Source organism: Oncorhynchus masou, chromosome 17 (genome assembly GCF_036934945.1).
Source record: "Oncorhynchus masou masou isolate Uvic2021 chromosome 17, UVic_Omas_1.1, whole genome shotgun sequence".
NCBI lineage: Eukaryota > Metazoa > Chordata > Actinopteri > Salmoniformes > Salmonidae > Oncorhynchus > Oncorhynchus masou.
In genome coordinates, this window is record NC_088228.1 from 39,009,304 (window position 1) to 39,031,667 (window position 22,364).

At 41.7% G+C, this 22,364-nt stretch overlaps 1 protein-coding gene across 1 annotated transcript in view; it reads left to right on the forward strand.

Moving 5' to 3' along the window:
- The first annotated feature begins 371 nt into the window (after positions 1–371).
- LOC135559014 (excitatory amino acid transporter 5-like) overlaps positions 372–22,364 on the forward strand; it is a 76,428-nt gene continuing 54,435 nt past the window's right edge. The window contains exons 1-2 of the mRNA XM_064993318.1: positions 372–512; positions 9,283–9,362. Coding sequence (XP_064849390.1) covers positions 372–512; positions 9,283–9,362 — 221 coding nt within the window. The remainder of the gene's footprint in view (positions 513–9,282; positions 9,363–22,364) is intronic.

The following is a 22,364-nucleotide window of genomic DNA, read 5'->3' on the forward strand; positions in this document are numbered from 1 at the left end:
GGGAGAACGTGTGTATGCCCGGAAAGTGTGATGTTCTTAGTCCTGTGTGGAATGACAGAGAGAGCAGCTCATGGAGTCGCAGAAAACCCCCTAAAGTGCTTTTCCAAAGAGAGGACAACTGCCTTTCTCACTCCTCTTTCTATCTCTATCTTCCTCTTCTTAGTTATTTTTCTCTCTTTAATCCCTATTCAGTCCCTCCCTTCTCTCCCCGTCTCTTTGTTTCCGTCTTTCACCCAACCCTCTCCTGCCGTCCAGTCTGTTACCTCTCCACTGGCTCTATATGGTTGACTGAGTGACCGACCAGGGACTCAGGGACCAGTGGAGTGAGTGTCCGTGTCCGGGACTGTGGAGGACTTTCCGGGAGAGTCAGGATGGCGGTGAACTTTGCGGAGGTGCGGGGTCGGGTGAAGAATGTGTGTGCGCAGAACGGGCTCCTCATCCTGTCTGTGTTGGCTGTGGTCATTGGCTGTATGATGGGGTTCCACCTGCGGGGAAAGCAGCTCTCCGACCAGGTCAGTGTCAAAACTAACACCTGCAGGGTGTCCTGTTCCTTCAACCAACCAACACCCTCCCTTCAATAGTACCCTTCCTTCAATAGTCATTCCCACCATCCCATAAGGACCTGTTCCTTCAACCAACCAACACCCTCCCTTCAATAGTACCTTTCCTTTAATAGTCATTCCCACCATCCCATAAGGACCTGTTCCTTCACACGTCCTCTACAGTTACCACTCCTCTGTTGACCTGAAACACCCTGGGTCTCCTGTTCCCTTACCCCCCAAACCCCCCACCCACGGCAGGTAGCTTAGTGGTTAGAGCATCGGGCCAGTAACCGCAAGGTTGCTTGATCAATTCCCCGAGCTGACTAGGTAGAAATTCTCCTCCTGAACAAGGCAGTTAACCCACTGTTCCGAGCCTGTTGTTGTAAATAAGAATGAGTTCTTAACTGACTTGCCCAGTTAAATAAAAAAATAAAAATCCCTGCTCCTTACAAATGTGGTGCCTCTAGTCCTTGACCCACTACTCTGCTGCACCCTCTTCTCCCTGTCCACTGGTCCCCTTGTCCTCCTAACCTTGAAAAACACCTTACATAAGAACAGTGTCCTCCCAAACGTTCCCCTCTTTCTTAACACCAACCTCTCGTCAAACACAGCTGTTGTCCTACCATGTGAAAAAAACAACCACATCTTGTCCTACCAAGTGACAATACCAACCTTAATAACACTGTGATTGAATTGTGAATTACCACACACACTTATGTTGTAGTTGTGTGGGTGCAGAGAGCTGAGGGGATTGAGAAAGAGGGAGATCGCTCTATAAGCTGTTGTTGAATACAGACGATCCAACAAAGCCTCTCTGCTCTTTAATGTCGTAGTGGCTCGACCTGAGGCGAGATCACTGTTCTGTCTCTAGGATGACACTGATCAGACTGACTTATGGAAAGAGGCACATTTTCTGTTTAGAAAATAGTTGGAATACTCAGTTAAAAAATGATTTTGAAGTTCAAACACTTCCAAACACAACTCATCCAGTGATTCATGCTGTTGGGTAATGCTATCCGATCCTGTCCCTGTTGATTTGTCTGGCTTCACTTGTCCTGTCTGTGTTTGTTTTCAAAACAAACATCTTCTCATCAGTCGCGCTCCATATCTGTGAGATGAAGGATTGTTAGTGGCTGTTGCTGTGGCTGTGGAGGCTTAGCTGTGAATCACATCAATGGGTGATAGAGCAGCACACTGCTGTCATTCCCTGTTTGTTTTTCTTTCAATATTTGTTGAAAAGGTATATTCACTTTATTTGGACAGAGATATACACTGCTCAAAAAAATAAAGGGAACACTTAAACAACACGATGTAACTCCAAGTCAATCACACAATCAAACTATCCACTTAGGAAGCAACACTGATTGACAATAAATTTCACATGCTGTTGTGCAAATGGAATAGACAACAGGTGGAAATTATAGGCAATTAGCAAGACACCCCCAATAAAGGAGTGGTTCTGCAGGTGGTGACCACAGACCACTTCTCAGACCACAGACTCACTTCTCACTTCTTGGTCACTTTTGAATGCTAGCGGTGCTTTCACTCTAGTGGTAGCATGATACGGAGTCTACAACCCACACAAGTGTCTCAGGTAGTGCAGCTCATCCAGGATGGCACATCAATGCGAGCTGTGGCAAGAAGGTTTGCTGTGTCTGTCAGCGTAGTGTCCAGATCATGGAGGTGCTACCAGGAGACAGGCCAGTACATCAGGAGACGTGGAGGAGGCCGTAGGAAGGGAACAACCCAGCAGCAGGACCGCTACCTCCGCCTTTGTGCAAGGAGGAGCAGGAGGAGCACTGCCAGAGTCCTGCAAAATTACCTCCAGCAGGCCACAAATGTGCATGTGTCTGCTCAAACAGTCATAAACAGACTCCATGAGGGTGGTAGGAGGGCCCGACATCCACAGGTGGGGGTTGTGCTTACAGCCCAACACCGTGCAGGACGTTTGGCATTCGCCAGAGAACACCAAGATTGGCAAATTCGCCACTGGCGCCCTGTGCTCTTCACAGATGAAAGCAGGTTCACACTGAGCACATGCGACAGACGTGACAGAGTCTGGAGACGCCGTGGAGAACGTTCTGCTGCCTGCAACATCCTCCATTATGACCGGTTTGGCGGGGGTGTGGGGTGGCATTTCTTTGGGGTGTCGCACAGCCCTCCATGTGCTCGCCAGAGGTAGCCTGACTGCCATTAGGTACCGAGATGAGATCCTCAGACCCCTTGTGAGACCATATGCTGGTGCGGTTGGCACTGGGTTCCTCCTAATGCAAGACAATGCTAGACCTCATGTGGCTGGAGTGTGTCAGCAGTTCCTGCAAGAGGAAGGCATTGATGCTATGGACTGGCCCGCCCGTTCCCCAGACCTGAATCCAATTGAGCACATCTGGGACATCATGTCACGCTCCATCCACCAACGCCACATTGCACCACAGACTGTCCAGGAGTTGGCGGATGCTTTATCCCAGATTCTGGGAGGAGATCCCTCAGGAGACCATCCGGCACCTCATCGGGAGCATGCCCAGGCATTGTAGGGAGGTCATACAAGCATGTGGAGGCCACACACACTACTGAGCCTCATTTTGACTTGTTTTAAGGACATTACATCAAAGTTGGATCAGCCTGTAGTGTGGTTTTCCACTTTAATTTTGAGTGTGACTCCAAATCCAGACCTCCATTAGTTGATAAATTTGATTTCCATTGATAATTTTTGTGTGATTTTGTTGTCAGCACATTCAACTATGTAAAGAAAAAGGAATTTAATAAGAATATTTAATTCATTCAGATCTAGGATGTGTTATTTTAGTGTTCCCTTTATTTTTTTTGAGCAGTGTATTTGAACAGGACAGGGGATACAGAGAGGGGGAGATGCAGAGTTACCCGCTAAAAAAGCTTCAAGAATGGCATTCGCTTTTTTTTTAGATAAATAACAGAATACATTGAAATTGGACTCAGTTCATTTCAGGGCATTCTGTTCAAATTAAATATACAGAGGTAATTACGCCACAGAATGTACACAATCGGCTGTGCTAATTTTACACATGGTGGGAGTGACAATCCACCAGCCCTGTGGGTTATGAAAATGAACATTGACTCTTTGTTCTTAGCGACTGTCTTATTGCATGTCTACCGGTGTACTGGTATCATGTAATTTCAATGATTTACGTAATAAAACAGGACTGTATGAATAATTGGTTATGTGACATTATACATTATTTAGAATGTACACTGAGTGCACAAAATATGACAGACTGACAAGGTGAATCCAGGTGAAAGCTATGATCCCTTATTGATGTCACTTGTTAAATCTACTTCAGTCAGTGTAGATGAAGGAGAGGAGACAGGTTAAAGAAGGATTTTTAAGCCTTGAGGCAATTGAGACATGGATTGGGTATGTGACAAAAGATTTAAGTGCCTTTGAACAGGAGCCAGGTGCACCGGTTTGTTTCAAGAACTGCAACGCTGCTGGGTTTTTAACGCTCAACAGTTTCCTGTGTGTATCAAGAATGATCCACCACCCAAAGGACATCCAGCCAATTTGACACAACAGTGAGAAGCATTGGAGTCAACATGGGCCAGCATCCCTGTGGAACGCTTTCGACACCTTGTAGACTCCCATGCACTGGCGAATTGAGGCTGTTCTGAGGGCAAACGTTGGGGTGCAACTCAATATTAAGAAGGTGTTCCTAATGTTTGATATACTAAGTGTATAATTCACGAAGAAAAAACAAATGTATACATCTATGGAGATGACAAACCTTGCAGAAAACAACATCTCAAATTGGAAAAGAAGGGTTTCCTGAGGACAAAATAACATGAAGTTACAAAACATTATGGATATGTCTTCCAGAAGTTACCGTCTGTAGGTAGCCCACGAGACCGAGTGGATTTTGTCAAAGTAGTATATTTGACAAGAGTCTGAAGCTCTGATAATACCACAATATTGCAACCGTTTAAAGGTCCATTAGACTGGTGGATAAGAGAACAAGGAGAAGGAAATGGCTTTGGTTTACAGTAGTGGTGATGGTGCTAAGAGCTACTCATTATTGACATAAAACATCCTAGTTGGTTTTCTTTGAACATTCCATATGTTCTAAACATTAGTCCCCAAAAGACCCCCCCCCCAAAAAAAAAATAGTTATCTCTGGTGCTGTCATATAAGTGGGAGAGGAGACTTAGGAGAATATAATGGAAAAATCAACAAAGGGGAATTCAAGAGGCATCTAATGGTGCCTTGGGAGGGTTTTGGTATTCTGTTGAAGTAGTTCCTCAATAGCTACTCTTCTGTCTCAATATTTCCCAAAAACGTGCCTGTTCAAAGGTGCTGTATTTCTACTCGTGGTGGAGCTCTATCTGCATTACCACATGTTTCCTCGAGATGGCCTTCCAAAATATCCAGCACTTCCTTCATTTACATGACTGACCAAGTGGATGTTGTTGGTTGTTTTTACTGCGCTTTGTGCTCCCTTCCTACCTTCTGGCTAGTTGCTACTCACTGTGTTCTCTTGAACACAATTGCTACTCACAGAGTTTACACATTACAAATTATTGGTAAAAGATCTGATCTGGTCAAAAAGATCATTTAGTGCCAAAGATCCGAATTAGGCTGCCCGTATAAACACAGCCTAGAAGAACACAGTGGGAAGCAACTTCCCACTTGGTCAGGCATATAAACTAAAGAAATGCTGGATACTTTGAAGACACTTGTAGTAATGCAGATAGAGCTCCACCAGGTCGAGCAGAAATACAGCACCCTTGAACAAGCACGTCTTGGCCAAAATTCTTAGACAGAAGAGTAGCTATTCAGGAACTACTTCAACAGAATAACCAAAACCCTCCCAAGGCCTCTTCAAACACAGACACAAGGCTGCGTTTAGACAGGCAGCCCAATTCTGATCTTTCTTTCACCAATTGGTCTTTTGACTAATCACATCAGATATTTTTCAGAGCTTATCTGATTGGTCAAAAAAACAATTTGTGATTTTTGTATTTTTAGAATTGGGCTACATGTCTAAACGCAGCTATAGAGTCACAGTGAATTCAGTAGCTACTTTACTTGGATTAGACTAATGTTGTACTATGGAGGCGAAGCAAAGGAAATGTTTGAGGGGTAACCAAAATTATACTATTAATTGTTATGAGTTAGTTTCTATCCCCTCTTTCTGCTGTGAGATAGAGTGGGTAGGAGAACGTAGAGTACTGGAGGTGGAGGAGGTCCTGGCGGTGTTTCCATGCCGTCATAGGGACCCTACTCTCCCCCTCCACTATCTTGAAGGTTATTTCTCAAACCGACAATGGTTTGTTCTGCACTAATGCAAAAAAAAAACATACAAAGTATACACATAGTTGAGGTAGAGGGAGGAACAATTTAATGTTGGTTTGCGTTGTATTTCTCCTGTTTGCTTCTCACACTGAGAGATGGGAATGGTTTACAGACCTTTTCCCCACCACCTAAAACTAGCCTATAGTTTTTCTAGATGGCTCCCATTTTGGCTGTAGTGTTTCCAAGCACGTGGAAGAGAGAGCATTCTTTGATATTTTTCTCCGGTAAAGAAGATAGCGATTCTCTGTCTTAAATTGTATCGTTTATTTACGTATTAGGGTACCTAAGGTTTGATTATAAATGATGTTTGACTTGTTTGGAAAAGTTTATTAGTAACGTTTGGGAATCATTTTGTATGCATTTTGATGGAGGGAAACTGGGTGGATTATTGACTGAAGCTCGTCAGCTAAACTGAGTTTTTATGGATATAAAGAAGGACATTATCGAACAAAAGGACCAGTTGTAATGTAACTGGGACCTTGGAGTACCAACAGAAGAAGATCATGAAAGGTAAGGCACTTTTTCTATCGCTATTTCTGACTTTCGTGTTGCACCTGCCTGGTTGAAATATGTTTTTCATGTGTTTGTATGCGGGGCGCTGTCCGCAGATAATCACATGGTTTGCTTTCGCCGTAAAGCCTTTTTGAAATCTGACATGGTGGCTGGATTAACAAGAAATTAAGCTTTATTTTGATGTATTACACTTGTGATTTTATGAAAGTGAAATATTTATATACTGTCGTTTGAATTCCACGCTACCGTCCCACCTGCCCATAAGAAGTTTTATGTGACTTTCTCAAGGGCACAGTGACAGATTTTCACTTAGTCGGCTCAGGGATTCAAACTAGCAACCTTTCAGTTACTGGCCCTACACTCTTAACGACTAGGATACCTGCCACCCTCGTGCCTGAATGGTCAAATCTGATTTATTTGCCCTCAAATGGGAGACTGTTATTTGGCATATCTTGCTGCTTGCTAACTACTCTGTTGACAGTTTGACAAGAACATGTGGTAGCTAACTAGCTTGCTAATTGTTTACGAACAAATTTGTGAATGTGCTTGAATGCTAAACAGATAGCTAGTTGACTGCTGTGGCTAGCCATTAAAGGACTTGTTTTGAACACACCTGTCATTACTATGACAACTAGCTTAGCCGTGTCAGCAAATGACTGCTGTCTGAGCACACATAAATCTGGATTGGTCACTTGTAACTTGTTGTTTGGACAGTCAGTTTCCAAAATGCATTTGAAAAACAAAACTGATTTGAGCATTAACGCCTGCAGTGTAAACAAGGCTTCAGAGCAACTGACTCAAACTAATCTTCCCAAATCTAGATCACCACACAATTATTTTAAAACCCTCTGAACCCTAACCCCGGTCCCCTTTCCCTCCCATTTTGCTGTCCCGCTATCATGCAGCAGATGTATTGCATGATATAAATACAAGATGAACCATCAGGTGTTGTATATCGATACTTTATTGGTTATGATATGATCAACCTCAAAAAATGTCACTGGGTGTTTCATTTATTGGGATTAGGTGGTTATAATTGGGGCAGTGTCTGCATGTGCCACATGTCAGCCTTGTGTTCGGCAGATGCCAGGGCCTGATACCAGCTGTGTGTGTGTCTCTCTCACCCATGACACACATACACTCACTACTAACCAGCCCGCCATTTGACTGCAGTGATCCTGATCTAATCTCCCTCTCCTCCTGTCTTTCCGCCCCCTCTTCCTTTCTAATATTAAACAACAGCTAAAGCTCTTTAGCTGTTATCATCTCTCAGATGCATTGTGTTTGAATTCATCTCTCTCTCTCTCTCTCGCTCTCTCTCTCTCTCTCTCTCTCTCTCTCTCTCTCAAAACCTTCTCTCTATCTCTCCACACCTCTCTGTTCCCAATATCTTTGTTTCTCCCACGTCTCTCCATCCCCCCAACCATTACCCTCTCTATCCTCCTCACATCCACACCCTGAGGAATTGTAAACACCTCCCATCTTGGTAAATACAGTAGAACAGATGATAGAACATCAACCTCTCAGGTATTTACAAACAGATGCCTATTTAATTATTTATCTGGATTGAATATTCCCATTCATATCACATGCTGTTTGTAACTTGCCACTGATGTTTAAAGGGGATCATTTTATGTTGGTGAGTAAATTTAGAACCACAATGTGCTCATTTGAAACACCACTCTAAAATGCTTCAATACGCACTCCAGCAATTAAAAAAAAAACTTTTCCTGTTGAAAAACAATATCTGACATATAAATACAGTAATGTACACTTAAGAGTAAAAACATGTTTTGAGCAACGTAGTGGTTGTTTTTTTTAAACACAAATGCGAACTTCACGGAGTAGGCCATTCAAGGAGTTGGTCTGATGGTGGTCCCATTAAGTGTGTTTTTACCTTTTGTGTAAATTACTGCATTTATTCTTGGCATTAAGCTTTTAAGTTGGTCTGAAACTCTTTGTTTACAGGCCACATCAAGCCTGCAAGTCACGTTATGCTGGCTTGCAAAGTGATGTGTAATTTATAATGGAATCCAACAATTGAAACTTTTAATTACCCCATACCTGCATTCAGAATGACTGCCAGGGTTGGGAAAATGTATTATTGAGACTAAATCATCTAAACTGGAGCAGCCATCTCAGTAACAGGTGCAATAAGTCCAACTACTAACGGATTTGATTAGTTTAAAAAAGCCTATGTTATTTATGTTTGTGTAGCATAATATTCACCAACCAAACAAAGTACATGCAAAAACACAGGTATTGAAATAAACAATTCTAAAAAATCTACCTGTAAGAGAGCATGCTGGGTAATATGATAATGATGAGCGTGGTTTTAAGTTGTTTTGATCAAACAAGCTTGTTCAAATTCAGTTGAATTTGAGCAGAGTTTGTTGAGTAAACACACTAACACAATAGCTCAAATTCTTGTCCTTTTGAAGTTTGCTCAACTCGTGTAATAACGCTGATTAAACGATTGGTTGAGTTGGCTTTTTGACAGTGTTGCCTTCCAAAGGCAACATGAATTTGTAATTTTACTCAACAAGCCTTTTTAAATTCAGCTTACATCGAGAAGAGTTTGTTGAGTAAACAAACTTGAACACATTACTTCAAATTATAACGTTGATACATCGAGAAGAGTTTGTTGAGTAAACAAACTTGAACACATTACTTCAAATTATAACGTTGATACATCGAGAAGAGTTTGTTGAGTAAACAAACTTGAACACATTACTTCAAATTATAACGTTGATTAGGAATTGGTTAAGTTGGATTTTTTCAGTGTGGTAAATTCAAAATGCCTATCTACAGTAAGCCTATCCAATATTTACAGTAGGTCTATCTACCTATCAACCCTAACTAACAACCTGCTCTGCTCTGTTTGTCCTCTCTGTGTTTATGTAGGAGGTGAAGTACTTCCAGTTTCCTGGAGAGCTCCTGATGAGGATGTTGAAGATGCTCATTCTGCCCCTCGTCGTCTCCAGGTAGGAACACAACAGAGGGCATGCTGGGTAGTTCACACAACGCCCACCCTCCTCGCAACACACACATACACAATACTTGGAAAATATTTGTGCTTCTATTGATATTCGCTGACAAAAAACAACATCTACTTCCATGCCCTGTCCTTCTGACTTGGAAACTAGCTGCAGTATGTCCTTAGTGTTGGTTAGGACGTGAGCTGGGTGGGCATTCTATGTTTTGTGTGTCTAGGTTGTTTTTCTGTGTTCGGCCTAGTATGGTTCTCAATCAGAGGCAGGTGTCGTTAGTTGTCTCTGATTGAGAATCATACTGAGGTAGCCTGGGTTTCACTGTATTTTGTGGGTGATTGTTTCCGTGTCTGTGTTTTACACCACACGGTACTGTTTTAGGTTTCGGTTATTCACATTACGTTTATTGTTTTTGTATGGAGTGTTCAGTTTTCGTTTAAATAAATACCATGGACACTTACCACGCCGCATATTGGTCCTCTGATCCTTCCCGCCTCTCCTCTTCAGACGAGGAAAACCATTACAGTTTGACATGTTTCTACGAACTTTACTGATACTTTTCGGATTTTTCGTCTGCCTGTTTTGACTGCCTTTGAGCCTGTGGATTACTGAACAAAACGCGTAAACAAAACTGAGGTTTTTGGATATAAAGAGGGACTTTATTGAACAAAACAAACATTTATTGAGTAAATGGGAGTCTTGTGAGTGCAACCATATGAAGATCATCAAAGGTAAGTGATACATTTTATCGTATTTTTGATTTTTGACTACTCCTCTACTTGGCTGGTAACTGTTTGTAATGATTTGTCTGCTGGGCGCTGTTCTCAGATAATCGCATGGTTTTGCCGTAAAGCCTTTTTGAAATCTGACACCGTGGTTGGATTAACAAGAAGTTCATCTTTAAACCAATGTATAATACTTGTATGTTTTATTAATTTTTAAAATGAGTATTTCTGTTTTTGAATTTGGCGCTTTGGATGTTGGCTAGGTGGGACGCTACCGTCCCACACCCCCGAGAGAGGTTAATTAAGAGTCTGGTGATGCACTCGTGTGTCAAACTAAGTAACATAAAAAAACATTCCCATAAAAATGATTCAGCTTATGCTAGAGATATTAGTTTTTTTGCATGGGCTACATCCCACATCCGCCTATCTCTTCCGCATCCGTGGTGGAAGGGGGCCGAGTTACAGTGGTCTTTATCAGACCATGAGACATCCCGAAAATCGTTCTTCTTTAGCGTCCAACCGGTTTGGCATACAAACTAATATGACCCCACTGTGGAAAGGGGAGACTCTCATGAATACGATAGTGTCACGGGACTCGTTTCAAGGTAACCCACACAAAAGTAAAGAGGCAGTTTTACCTCAATGAAAATAAGGGGTTAAATATGTGTGAAAAAACACATAGTGAATTTGGAAAGAATTCAAACCCCTGTACATTTGGTTATATTTACAGCCTTCTTCGAAAATGGATGAAATAAAATAAATCCTCATGAAAAAAATACCTAATTTACAGAAGTATTCAGACCCTTTGCTATGAGACTTGAAATTGAACTCTGGTGCATCCTGTTTCCATTGATCATCCTGTAGCAAATTCAATTGATTGGACATGATTTGGAAAGGCACTGTATGATTGGACATGATTTGGAACGGCACACACCTGTATATATCAGGTCCCACAGTTGACAGTATATGTCAGAGCAAAAAGCAAGCCATGAGGTCGAAGGAATTGTCCATATCGCTCCGAGACAGAATTGATACGAGGCACAGATCTGGAGAAGCGTTGCAAAATATTTCTGCAGCATTAAATGTCCCCAAGAACAAAGTGGCCTCCATTGTTCAAACATGGAATAAGTTTGGAACCACTTCCTAGAGCTGGCCACCCGGCCAAATTGAGCAATCGGGGGAGAAGGGCCTTGGTCAGGGATGTGACCAAGAACCCGATGGTCACACTGACAGAGCTCCAGAGTTCCTCTGTGGAGATGGGATAACCTTCTAAAAGGTTATGAACCGAACATCTCTGGAGAGACCTGAAAATAGCTGTACAGTGACGCTCCTCATCCAACCTGACAGAGCTTGAAAGGATCTGCAGAGAAGAATGGGAGAAACTCCCCAAATACAGGTGTGCCAAGCTTGTAGCGTCATACCCAAGAAGATTCAAGGCTGTAATCGCTGCCAAAGGTGCTTCAACAAAGTAGTTATAAAGGGTGTGAATACTTATGTAAATGTCACAATTCCATTTTATTTTAAATGTCACAATTCCATTTTATTTTAAATGTAAAAAAAAGTAAAAAAAAAAAAGATTTTGCTTTGTCATTATGGGGTAATGTATGTAGATTGATGAGGGCAAAAGCTCAATCAATTTTTGAACAAGGCTGTAACGTAACAAAATGTGGAAAAAGTCAAAAGGTATGAATACTTTCCGAATACACTGTATATATTTCCGGAGCTTTCTTTTATCTCCTAGATATAAGACAGACAATTCAAAACCTTATTCCTTATGATTTATTTTTGACTGTCTTTTTTTGCCATTAATTTTTATAGGCTATAGTGGTAAAGGCCAAATTCAATATTTTATCAAATTATTTTGTATAAATAAAAATGTATACATAAAGGTGACCTAAAATTCAAAATCAAATAGCTAAATGATCCATATTATAACAATTCCATATGCAATCTTAGTAGAACCCGATAAGGTGAAATGAAATATAGGCCTACTGCTTCTATATTCTTCTATTCAAATAAGTCTTTTTTTATTAATCAGCTTCGTGGTTTAATATACAGTTGGCTGTTTTTTCCGTGCATCAGCAAGACAGAACAGCTGGAGTAAGACAAGGGTTGGTGGTCTGTGTCTATTTGACAATTACAGTTGGTGGGCAAAATCAAATATTAAGGAAGTCAGTGGTGTAAAGTACTGAAGTAAAAATACTTTAAAGTACTACAGTACTTAAGTTGTTTTTTGGGTTACCTGTACTTTACTTTACTATTAATATTTTTGACAACTTGTACTTCACTACATTCCTAAAGAAAATAATATACTTTTTACTCAATACATTTTCCCTAACAACCAAAAGTAGTCATTACATTTTGAATGGCTAGCAGGACAGGAAAATAGTCAAATTCATGCACTTACTGTATCAAGAGAACATCACTGGTCATCCTATTGCCTTTGATCTGGCAGACTCAGTCAACACAAATGCTTCATTTATGTCTGACTGTTGGAGTGTGCCTCTGGCTATCTGTTAAAAAAAACAAGAAAATGGTGCAGTCTGGTTTGCTCAATATAAATAATTTGAATTTCAATACTGTTTCAATACTTTCAATACTTAAGGATATTAGGTATATAATACTTAAGTATATTTTAGCAATTACATTTACTTTCGATACTGAAGTATATTTAAAACCAAATACTTTTACATACCTTAAACAGAAGCCATGGATAACAGGTAACATCCGCACTGAGCTAAAGGCTAGAGCTGCCGCTTTCAAGGAGCGGGACTCTAATCCGTACGCTAATAAGAAATCCTGCAATTCCCTCAGACGAACCATCAAACAGGCAAAGTATAAATACAGGACTAAAATTGAAGGCAAACTATTACGGACTACAAAGGTGCAAGTTTGCACAGTGACACAAGCCTACCAGACAAGCTAAATGAGTTCTAGGCGCGCTTCAAGGCAGCAAAACTAAAACATGCATGAGAGCACCAGCTGTTCCGGACAACTGTGTGATCACACTTGTTGTAGCCAATGTTATTGAACCTTTATTTAACTAGGCAAGTCAGTTAAGAACAAATAAATTACAATGACAGCCTACCACAACCAAACGCTAACCCAAACAATGCTGGGCCAATTGTGCGCCGCCCACAGCCAGTTGTGATACAGCCTGGAATCAAACCAGGGTCTGTAGTGACACCTCGAGCACTGAGATGCAGTGCCTTAGATCGCTGCGCCCCTCGGGACTCCTTTAAAAAGGCCAACATCCACAAGGCCAGGCGGATTACCAGGACGTGTACCCTGACCAACTTGCAAGTGTCGTCACTGACATTATCAACCTGCCTCTGGCCAAGTCTGTAATAACTACATGTTTCAAGCAGACCACCGTAGTCCCTGTGCTTATTTTTCTTAAAACTGCATTGTTGTTTAATGGTTTGTGAGGAAACATTTCACGGGAAGGTTGTATTCATCGCATGCGACAAATAGCATTCGATTTTTTGATTTTAAGACATTCAGTGGTAACCAGCAGGAGCACGTTTACCTTCTACCTGTGCGTTGCAATCTACGTCTCACAATGTTGTTGTAGCCCTCAACTATCTCTCCTGATTCACCCATTCAAGGGATTAATGATTAGTTGACAAGTTGAATCAGGTATGCTAGTTTAGGAATAGTTCAAATACATGGAACCACTGGGGGTCCCAGAGGAGAGGTTTGAAAACCCCTGGCCTAACTAAGTCCTGTGAGTTGCCTTTCCTCCTTGTTGCAATGTTGGTGTTTATGCAAGGCTTTCATGCAACAGAATGTCAGTGCAGTTCTACAAGTGATTATTATATCATTTCTGCGTCAAAAGCGTTTTCACCTGATTTCTCCTCACAGAGAAAAAGCAGGGAATAATATTTATGTTTTTAAAATGTTTTTAAAATGATGCCGTTTTATGGGGTTTGATAAGTTCTTGCTAATGGTGAGCCGGACAGATACTCTACGACTCTATTTTGGAACCAAATCTTCTGTTCCCTGGCTACATGAGGCTGCAGCGATGTTGACTGGCAAAAAATGAAATAACAAATCATGAAAACGGACTGATTACATGCAGGACGCTTTGCGGAATAAGCTACTTACAATCCTTGCTATGGCAAAGACTGGATGAGAAGTTGATCCCCCTCTCTCTCACCCTCTTTTTATGTCTGTCTCTCTCGCACTCTCTCACCCTATTTCTCTCTCTCTCTCTCTCTCTCTCTCTCTCTCTCTCTCTCCCTCCCTCCCTCCCTCCCTCCCTCCCTCCCTCCCTCCTCACCTCTAAGCAGAAGGGCCAGGCCAGTCAGTGTTCTAGTCCCCTAGTCACACGCACAGCGGGAGATAACTTTAGTCCACGCTAGGTTTCCTGCCAGAGGCACATGATGGTTAATTACAACTTATCTGATACTCTATATTATTGTATAAAGACTGTAGTATTACTATATTTACATACTATACTCTTCATTGTAGTGTTTTTGCAGACTTTTCACTAGTATTCACTGTAGTGTTTTTGCGGATATGACTGTAGAAAAGTTGTAATTAACGTAATGTGCCTGGATATGGGCTCTGTTCCTCGGTGTCCACATCACTAAGGACTTAACATGGTCCTCTTACACAAGCACAGTTGTGAAGAAGGCGTCACAGCTCCTCTTCTCTCTCAAGAGGCTGAGAATATTTGTCATGGCCCCTCAAGATCCTCAAGAACCTTTACAGATGCACCATCGACAGCATCTTGACTGGTAGCATCACCAGCTGGTACACCAGCAGACGCCCTCAACCACAGGGCAAGCTCCCAGATATTCAAGACACTCATACCAGGCGGTGTCTGAGGATAGCCCCAAAAAAATCGCACACAACACCAGTCACCCCAGCCATGGACTGTTCTCTCTGCTTCCGTCCAGTAGGCGGTACCAGAGAATCGGGTCTCGAAACAACAGGCTCCGAGACAGCTTCTTTCATCAAGCATTAACCCAGCAAACCAAAATTGGTTCTGTGAAAGTTCCCAGAACATTTGTTAGGTTGCGGCAAATGTTCTCATAACAAAAAAACTGTCCGGTTGTCCTGGTGATTGTACACAGTGGGGCAAAAAAGTATTTAGTCAGCCACCAATTGTGCAAGTTCTCCCACTTAAAAAGATGAGAGAGGCCTGTAATTTTCATCATAGGTACACTTCAACTATGACAGACAAAATGAGAGAAAAAAAATCCAGAAATCACATTGTAGGATTTTTAATGAATTTATTTGCATATTATGGTGGAAAATAGGACTCCCCATCATGCAACAGCCAATGAGAATCAGTTTCACATCAGGATATTCAATTAACATTACAATGCACAAATTACAATCCTGACATATTAAGATCACTGTCATACATAGAGATTTATACCAGCACACATCTCAATAAATGTGCTAACCCCACATAATATCAAATCAATTCATGTGCGTTTTGTAAACAGTGTCTGGTTATTATAATCCTGAAATACTTTAGATTGTCTGATTGAGGACATTGTCACGCCCTGGTCTATATTTATTATGTTATCTTCATTTATTGGGTCAGGCCAGGGTGTGACATGGGTTTATTTGTAGTGTGTTTCGTCTTGGGGTTGTGTGGGGTGTATAGATTAGTCTATGGCTGCCTGAGGCGGTTCTCAATCAGAGTCAGGTGATTATCGTTGTCTCTGATTGGGAACCATATTTAGGTAGCCTGGGTTTCACTGTGTGTTTGTGGGTGATTGTTCCTGTCTCTGTGTTTGTTGCACCAGTCAGGGCTGTTTCGGTTTTCGACGTTTTTGTTTTGTATTGTTCGTGTTTTCTTCAACATTAAAGATGTATCTAACGAACCACTCTGCATTTTGGTCCGATCCTTGTTCCACCTCTTCATCAGAGAAGGCGATGGAAGAAACCCGTTACAGACATACAGAATAGTACAATCAGTGTGGAGTGTAGTATACTATATAATTCTATTGTAAGTACTACAGTTATAGTAAACTCTAGTGTTTTTTCTTGTGGGTAGGGTTGAAGTTAGATGTCTGGGGAACTATGTACAATTCCCACCCACCAACCTACTCATCCGCCCATCCTCCCACCCACCTGAAGCCCATCATCCGCCCAAATACATCCACCCATCAGCCTCCACCAGGGATCCCCATAAACATATGAAACAGGCTTCAAACAACAAAATATGTTCTGAATTGATCAGTGGTTCCCTTTATAGTTATTTTGTTACAGGTATCCGCATGGGTAAACAAGCCAACTCCTGGCTACAATATAGCTGTTGTTTATTGCTATATATTTCCGTACTAATCAGTATGGATTGCATATTCTCTACATCTCTATGGTTCTGATTATGTTGATTGGCCAATTTAATAATCCTGACACATCAGTTTAACACCTAATGTTCATAACTTTCAAAATAGTTGGAAATGGCATTGTCTGGGGCTGTCTGGTATCTTCATATCTTAATGTAAAATATAATGCAAATGTCTGTCAGTTTTGGGACCTGAAAGCCTAGTGATTCGACAGTGATTAATTCCCAGAGCATTTATTTTCCAACTGATTCAATCCCTGTCGTCCTCTGTCTGCCCGTCCACCCGCCCCCCGTCCCCCCGTCTGTCTGACTCTACTAGTAATAAAAGGCCTCAGCCCTCTGATAAACCCCTTATGGAAGAAAATCCCAACTGATTATTAGTTCAGCAGAGCAGGTTAAACATTGTATTCAAGTCAGATGAAATACGAGTTTTTAGAGTGAATTGTTTTTCTGGCTTCTTAATCGTGATGGACAGGACTGAGCTTTGGAAACTACGTGTATGGTGTTCTTGTAGGAAGATACACTAGCTGCGCAGCAAAGGGCAAGGAGGATTTGGGGATACTGTAGAATAGTGTCTGTTTGTTTTTTGTTTGTCCATAATAGTAGTATTACCTCATGACAATTATTGTCTCATTTGTTATGTCACTGTAAGCTTTAATAGCACTAATGGGGTATTGGTAATAGTCTGGATGTCATCTTCTGTATGTACAGTAATGTACTGCAACATGTCTGAAAATAGTATTAATGTTTAATTAATTATGCTATAATTTAATCCTACTGTTTTTATGTTTGTTTGCTGACCATATTGGATGAAGGATGTGAGGGCTATAATGTCATTGTTTTTACATAAGAGATAAATCCTTATTGATGATGCCTCTGTGTGTTAATTATCTGATCCTTTGATTGTGCCTCCACATTTTCATGCAAGATAAATTAAAGCTAAAACACAGAGACCTAAGGTTAATGAGTGCAGGCAGGCACTTCATTACATTGAGGCTGTACTCTGCTGCACACAGAAGATCAGGAACTGTTGGCCAAGCTATGTTACTTCCTGAGACTATTTCAGCCTTGCGCATTCGTGTGCATGTGTGTTTAGATATGGATACAGTAAAGGAAAGGAGCACTCAGTCTGCTCCACTGTTTCTACTCGAGGAGGAGGCGGGGGGATTAGTATAAGTCTCTTGTCCAAAGAAGGGAAGGTAGAGTACAGTGCAGTAAGCCTCACATGGCAGATGTGAGATTATTGGCACCATTGATAAAGATGAGCAGAAAATACTGTATAAAATCAATACTGAGCTATAGTGTTTTTATTGATGATCTTCCTTGGTACTAATACAATTGTTCAGAGGAAGAATATTTAGTTTAACAAGTAATACAAAAACATCTCTGAAATATAGGTGTCATTATTATTGGCACCACCGTTTGCAATACTTTCTGCACCCTTCCCTTGCGAGGTTAACAGCACTTATTAGCCTTTTTCTGTAATGAGACTGAAGATACAAAGCCGGACGGATCTTAGACCATTCTGCCATTCAGAATGTTTTAAGATCCTTGCTGTCCTTCGGTCTGTGCGGAGTCCGGAGTCATTGCAAAATGTTGATTGTGTGGTCAATTAACCATTTCTTTGTGAATTTTGATGTGTGCTTGGGTTATTGTCTTGCTGGAAGATCAACTCGCGGCCAAGTTTCAGGCAACCAGGTTATTGGCTAAAATGTCCTGGTACTTGGTAGAGCTCATAATGTGGTTGACCTTCACAAGGGCCACAGGACCAGCGGAAGCAAAACAGCCTTATAACATAAAAAAATCCAGCACCATTTTTTACAAAATGTGGGAAAAAGTGAAGGGGTCTGAGTACATTCCGAATGCACTCTATACATACCGGTTTCTCCATACCGGTTTCTCCATACCGGTTTCTCCATACCGGTTTCTCCATACCGGTTTCTCCATGCCGGTTTCTCCATACCGGTTTCTCCATACCGGTTTCTCCATACCGGTTTCTCCATGCCGGTTTCTCCATACCGGTTTCTCCATACCGGTTTCTCCATACCGGTTTCTCCATACCTGTATGTATATTTTAGAATGTTTGTCAGAATGGTTGATGCAACACTGCTGGAATAATGATTTATTCTAAATGTGTAAGAATGTCCCCTCTGGAGAACATCATTAACATACATATGTATAATCTAGTCTACAAGGTAGGGGTCAAGGACTTAACAAGGGCATGTAGGTCTACTACCGGGATGCATACCAAATGGCGCCCTATTCCCTATAGCCCAATTCGGCTCTGGTCAAAAGTTGTGTACTATACAGTATATGGAATAGGGTGCCATTTGGGACACATACATATTGTACGGCGTTGATGCCATACCACAATGAGCCCAGAGGTTGACGGGTCCACTCAGGGATGTAGGCAGAGGTCAGAGATTTACAGTCTTAATTGGTAATGCAGTAATAACCCACACACAAACAAACCAACACACACACACACACACTCACAGACACATATGCAGACACACACACACACACACACACAGAGAGAGAGAGAGAGATGTCCAGTGACACAAAAACCAGACCAGATCATGAGTCTGCAGTACAGTAGACAGAGTCCCAGAGTGTGTACGTGTGTGTGCATGCTTACGTGCATATTTGTGTGTGCGTTTGTCACTATACATGTTTATATACGTGTTTGTGTGTGTGCATGTGTGCATGTGTGCATGTTTGCATGTGTGCATGCATCTGATATAATCACCCTCCACACTCCTAGTCTGACTGATTCATCTTTTACCCGAAAAAAATGAAGGAAAAATGGAACGGAACAGTGAAAAGCGTTAAAGTGGCGTTATGTAGCAGATTAGACCATGATGATGTTGGAATTGTTGTAAATGCTGGAGAATTGTTTCGGATGTTATATACTGTAGTCTTTCATTTACATTTACATTTAAGTCATTTAGCAGACGCTCTTATCCAGAGCGACTTACAAATTGGTGAATTCACCTTCTGACATGTATTATCTTTCCTGTATGTTGTGTCTCTATGAGTGGATGGGTGAGACAGACAGAACTGGCTGGATATATACACTCTTTGACTTCTACTTACATGAGGCTAAAGCTACATAGGGGGTTATAAGGGTTTTATAAAGCTTTTATGAAGGGTTTTTACTTCAAAGAGAGCTGTACTATTAAGTGTACTACTATCTTAATAGCATTGTTTTTCAGTTGTGAGAATTGATCATTCATTATTATTACCGACAAACTCTGAACAACCATCCTGACACGCACGCCAGTGTCTTCGTATCTTTCACAGTGTGTGTGTGTGTGTGTGTGTGTGTGTGTGTGTCATCCATCACCATGGGGAAAGGTAAAGAACTCATAAAAGAGACTAAGGTTGTTGACTTTCATAATTAGGCCATGGGTACAAAAAAAGTACTGACTTGCACCAAGTACATAACTAGCACCAATACATACAACAAACAATCACCGACAAGGACATGAGGGGAAACAGAGGGTTAAACACACAACATGTAATGGTGATGGGATTGGAACCAGATGTGAAGGAAGACAAGACAAAACCAATGGAAAATGAAAAATGGATCAGTGATGGCTAGAAGGTCGGTGACGTCGACTGCCGAACACCGCCCGAAGGAGAGGGACCAACTTCGGCGGAAGTCGTGACATCCTCTGTGGAGATGGGAGAACCTTCCAGAAGGACAACCATCTCTGCTGCACTCCACCAATCAGACATTTATGGTGAGTGGTCTGACGGAAGCCATTCCTCAGTAAAATATATGACAGCCCGCTTGGAGTTTGCCAAAAAGCACCTAAAGGATTCTCAGACAATGAGAAACACGATTTTCTGGTCTGATGAAACCAAGATTGAACTATTTGGCCTGAATGCAAAGCCTCACATCTGGAGGACACCTGGCACCATCCCTAAGGTGAAACATGGTGGTGGCATCATGCTGTGAGGATGTTTTTCAGCGGCAGGGACTGGGAGACTAGTCAGGATGGAGGAAAAGATGAACGGAGCAAAGTATTGAGAGATCCTTGATGAAAACCTGCTCCAGAGTGCTCAGAACCTCCAACTGGGGTGAAGGTTCACCTTCCAACAGGACAATGACTCTAAGCACACAGCCAAGACAATGCAGGAGTGGCTTCGGGACAAGTCTCTGAATGTCCTTGAGTGGCCCAGCCAGAGCTCGGACTTGAACCTGAACCAAACATCTCTGGAGAGACCTGAAAATGGCTGTGAAGCGACGCTCCCCATCCAACCTGACAGAGCTTGAGAGGATCTGCAGAGAAGAATGGGAGAAACTCCCAAATACAGGTGTGTAATGCTTTTAGCGTCATACCCAAGAAGAATCGAGGCTGAAATCACTGCCAAAGGTGCATCAACAAGGTACTAAGTAAAGGGTCTGAATACTTATGTAAACGTGATATTTAATTAAATATTTTTTTATACACTTGCAATCCATTGTAGAATAAGGCTGTAACGTAACAAAATGTAGAAACAGTCAAGGTTCTGAGTACTTTCAGGATGCACTGTATTTCTCATTTCTAAGAAAAATATATGCTCTCATTTCTAAGAAAAGTATATGCTCTCATTTCTAAGAAAAATATATGCTCTCATTTCTAAGAAAAATATATGCTCTCATTTCTAAGAAAAGTATATGCTCTCATTTCTAAGAAAAGTATATGCTCTCATTTCTAAGCAAACTGACATTCTGACAGATCTAAAGCAAATTGATTAAATGGAGCAGAGGAAAAACTATCTCCGCTCTGCTTTGCTCTCATTTCTAAGAAAATTGTTGTCAGTCAGTCGTCATGGCGATGGGATCAATTCCTTTAGGCTTTCCAGGCTTGACCTTTTGAGAGGGAGTTTCCTCTTTGACCCCTCACAACAGCAGTGGAGGCGGATGGGAGGAGCTATAGGAGGACGGGCTCATTGTAATGACTGGTATGGAATAAATGGAACGGTATCAAACATCACACATATGGAAACCGCATGTTTGACTCTGTTCCATTTTGACTCAGGGACTGCGGAACATCAAATCAAATCACATTTTATTTGTCACATTACCATGTTAATGCGACGGTAGCGAAATGCTTCTAGTTCCGATAACGAGTAATCTTATCTGACCTCACAATTCCAAAACTACTACCTTATACACACAAGTGTAAAGGGATAAAGAATATGTACATAAAGATATATGAATGAGTGATGGTACAGAACGGCATTGGCAAGATGCAGATGGTATCGAGTACAGTATATCCATCTGAGAGTAGTAATGTAGAGTATGGGAGGGAACAGGGAGTACAGGAGAGGGCTCAGAACGCACCCTTGTGGGGCCCGAGTGTTGAGGATCAGCGGGGTGGAGAGGTTGTTACCTACCCTCACCACCTGGGGGCGGAACGTCAGGAAGTCCAGTACCCAGTTGCATGGGGCGGGGTCGAGACCCTGGGTCTCGAGCTTGATGATGTTAAATGCTGAGATGTAGTCGATGAACAGCATTATCACATAGGTATTCCTCTTGTCCAGATGGGTTAGGTCAGTGTGCAGTGTGGTTGCGTTTGCGTCGTCTGTGGACCTATTTTGGCGGTAAGCGAATTGGAGTGGGTCTAGGGTGTCAGGTAGGGTGGAGGTGATATGGTCCTGGACAGCCATGGTGTCTTTCGACAGATACATTCTATTGTTCTAGTAGAGCAAGATTGTTTTCATAGTCTCTGTTTACATACAACATGAAAATCAACACACAATCCGATACATCACAGAAACACAATACAATATACAACAGTGCTGTTGTACTTTGTGTCAGCAAAGGGAGGAAGTGAGTGAGGTAGCGATTGTAAACTACCTATCTACTACATCGGCAATGGAAATATACTCAGTCAGTCACAATTATCACAAGATTCCAGTGATATGCAATTGCAAGTAAACAACCGCAAAGTGTGATTAACATAAAAA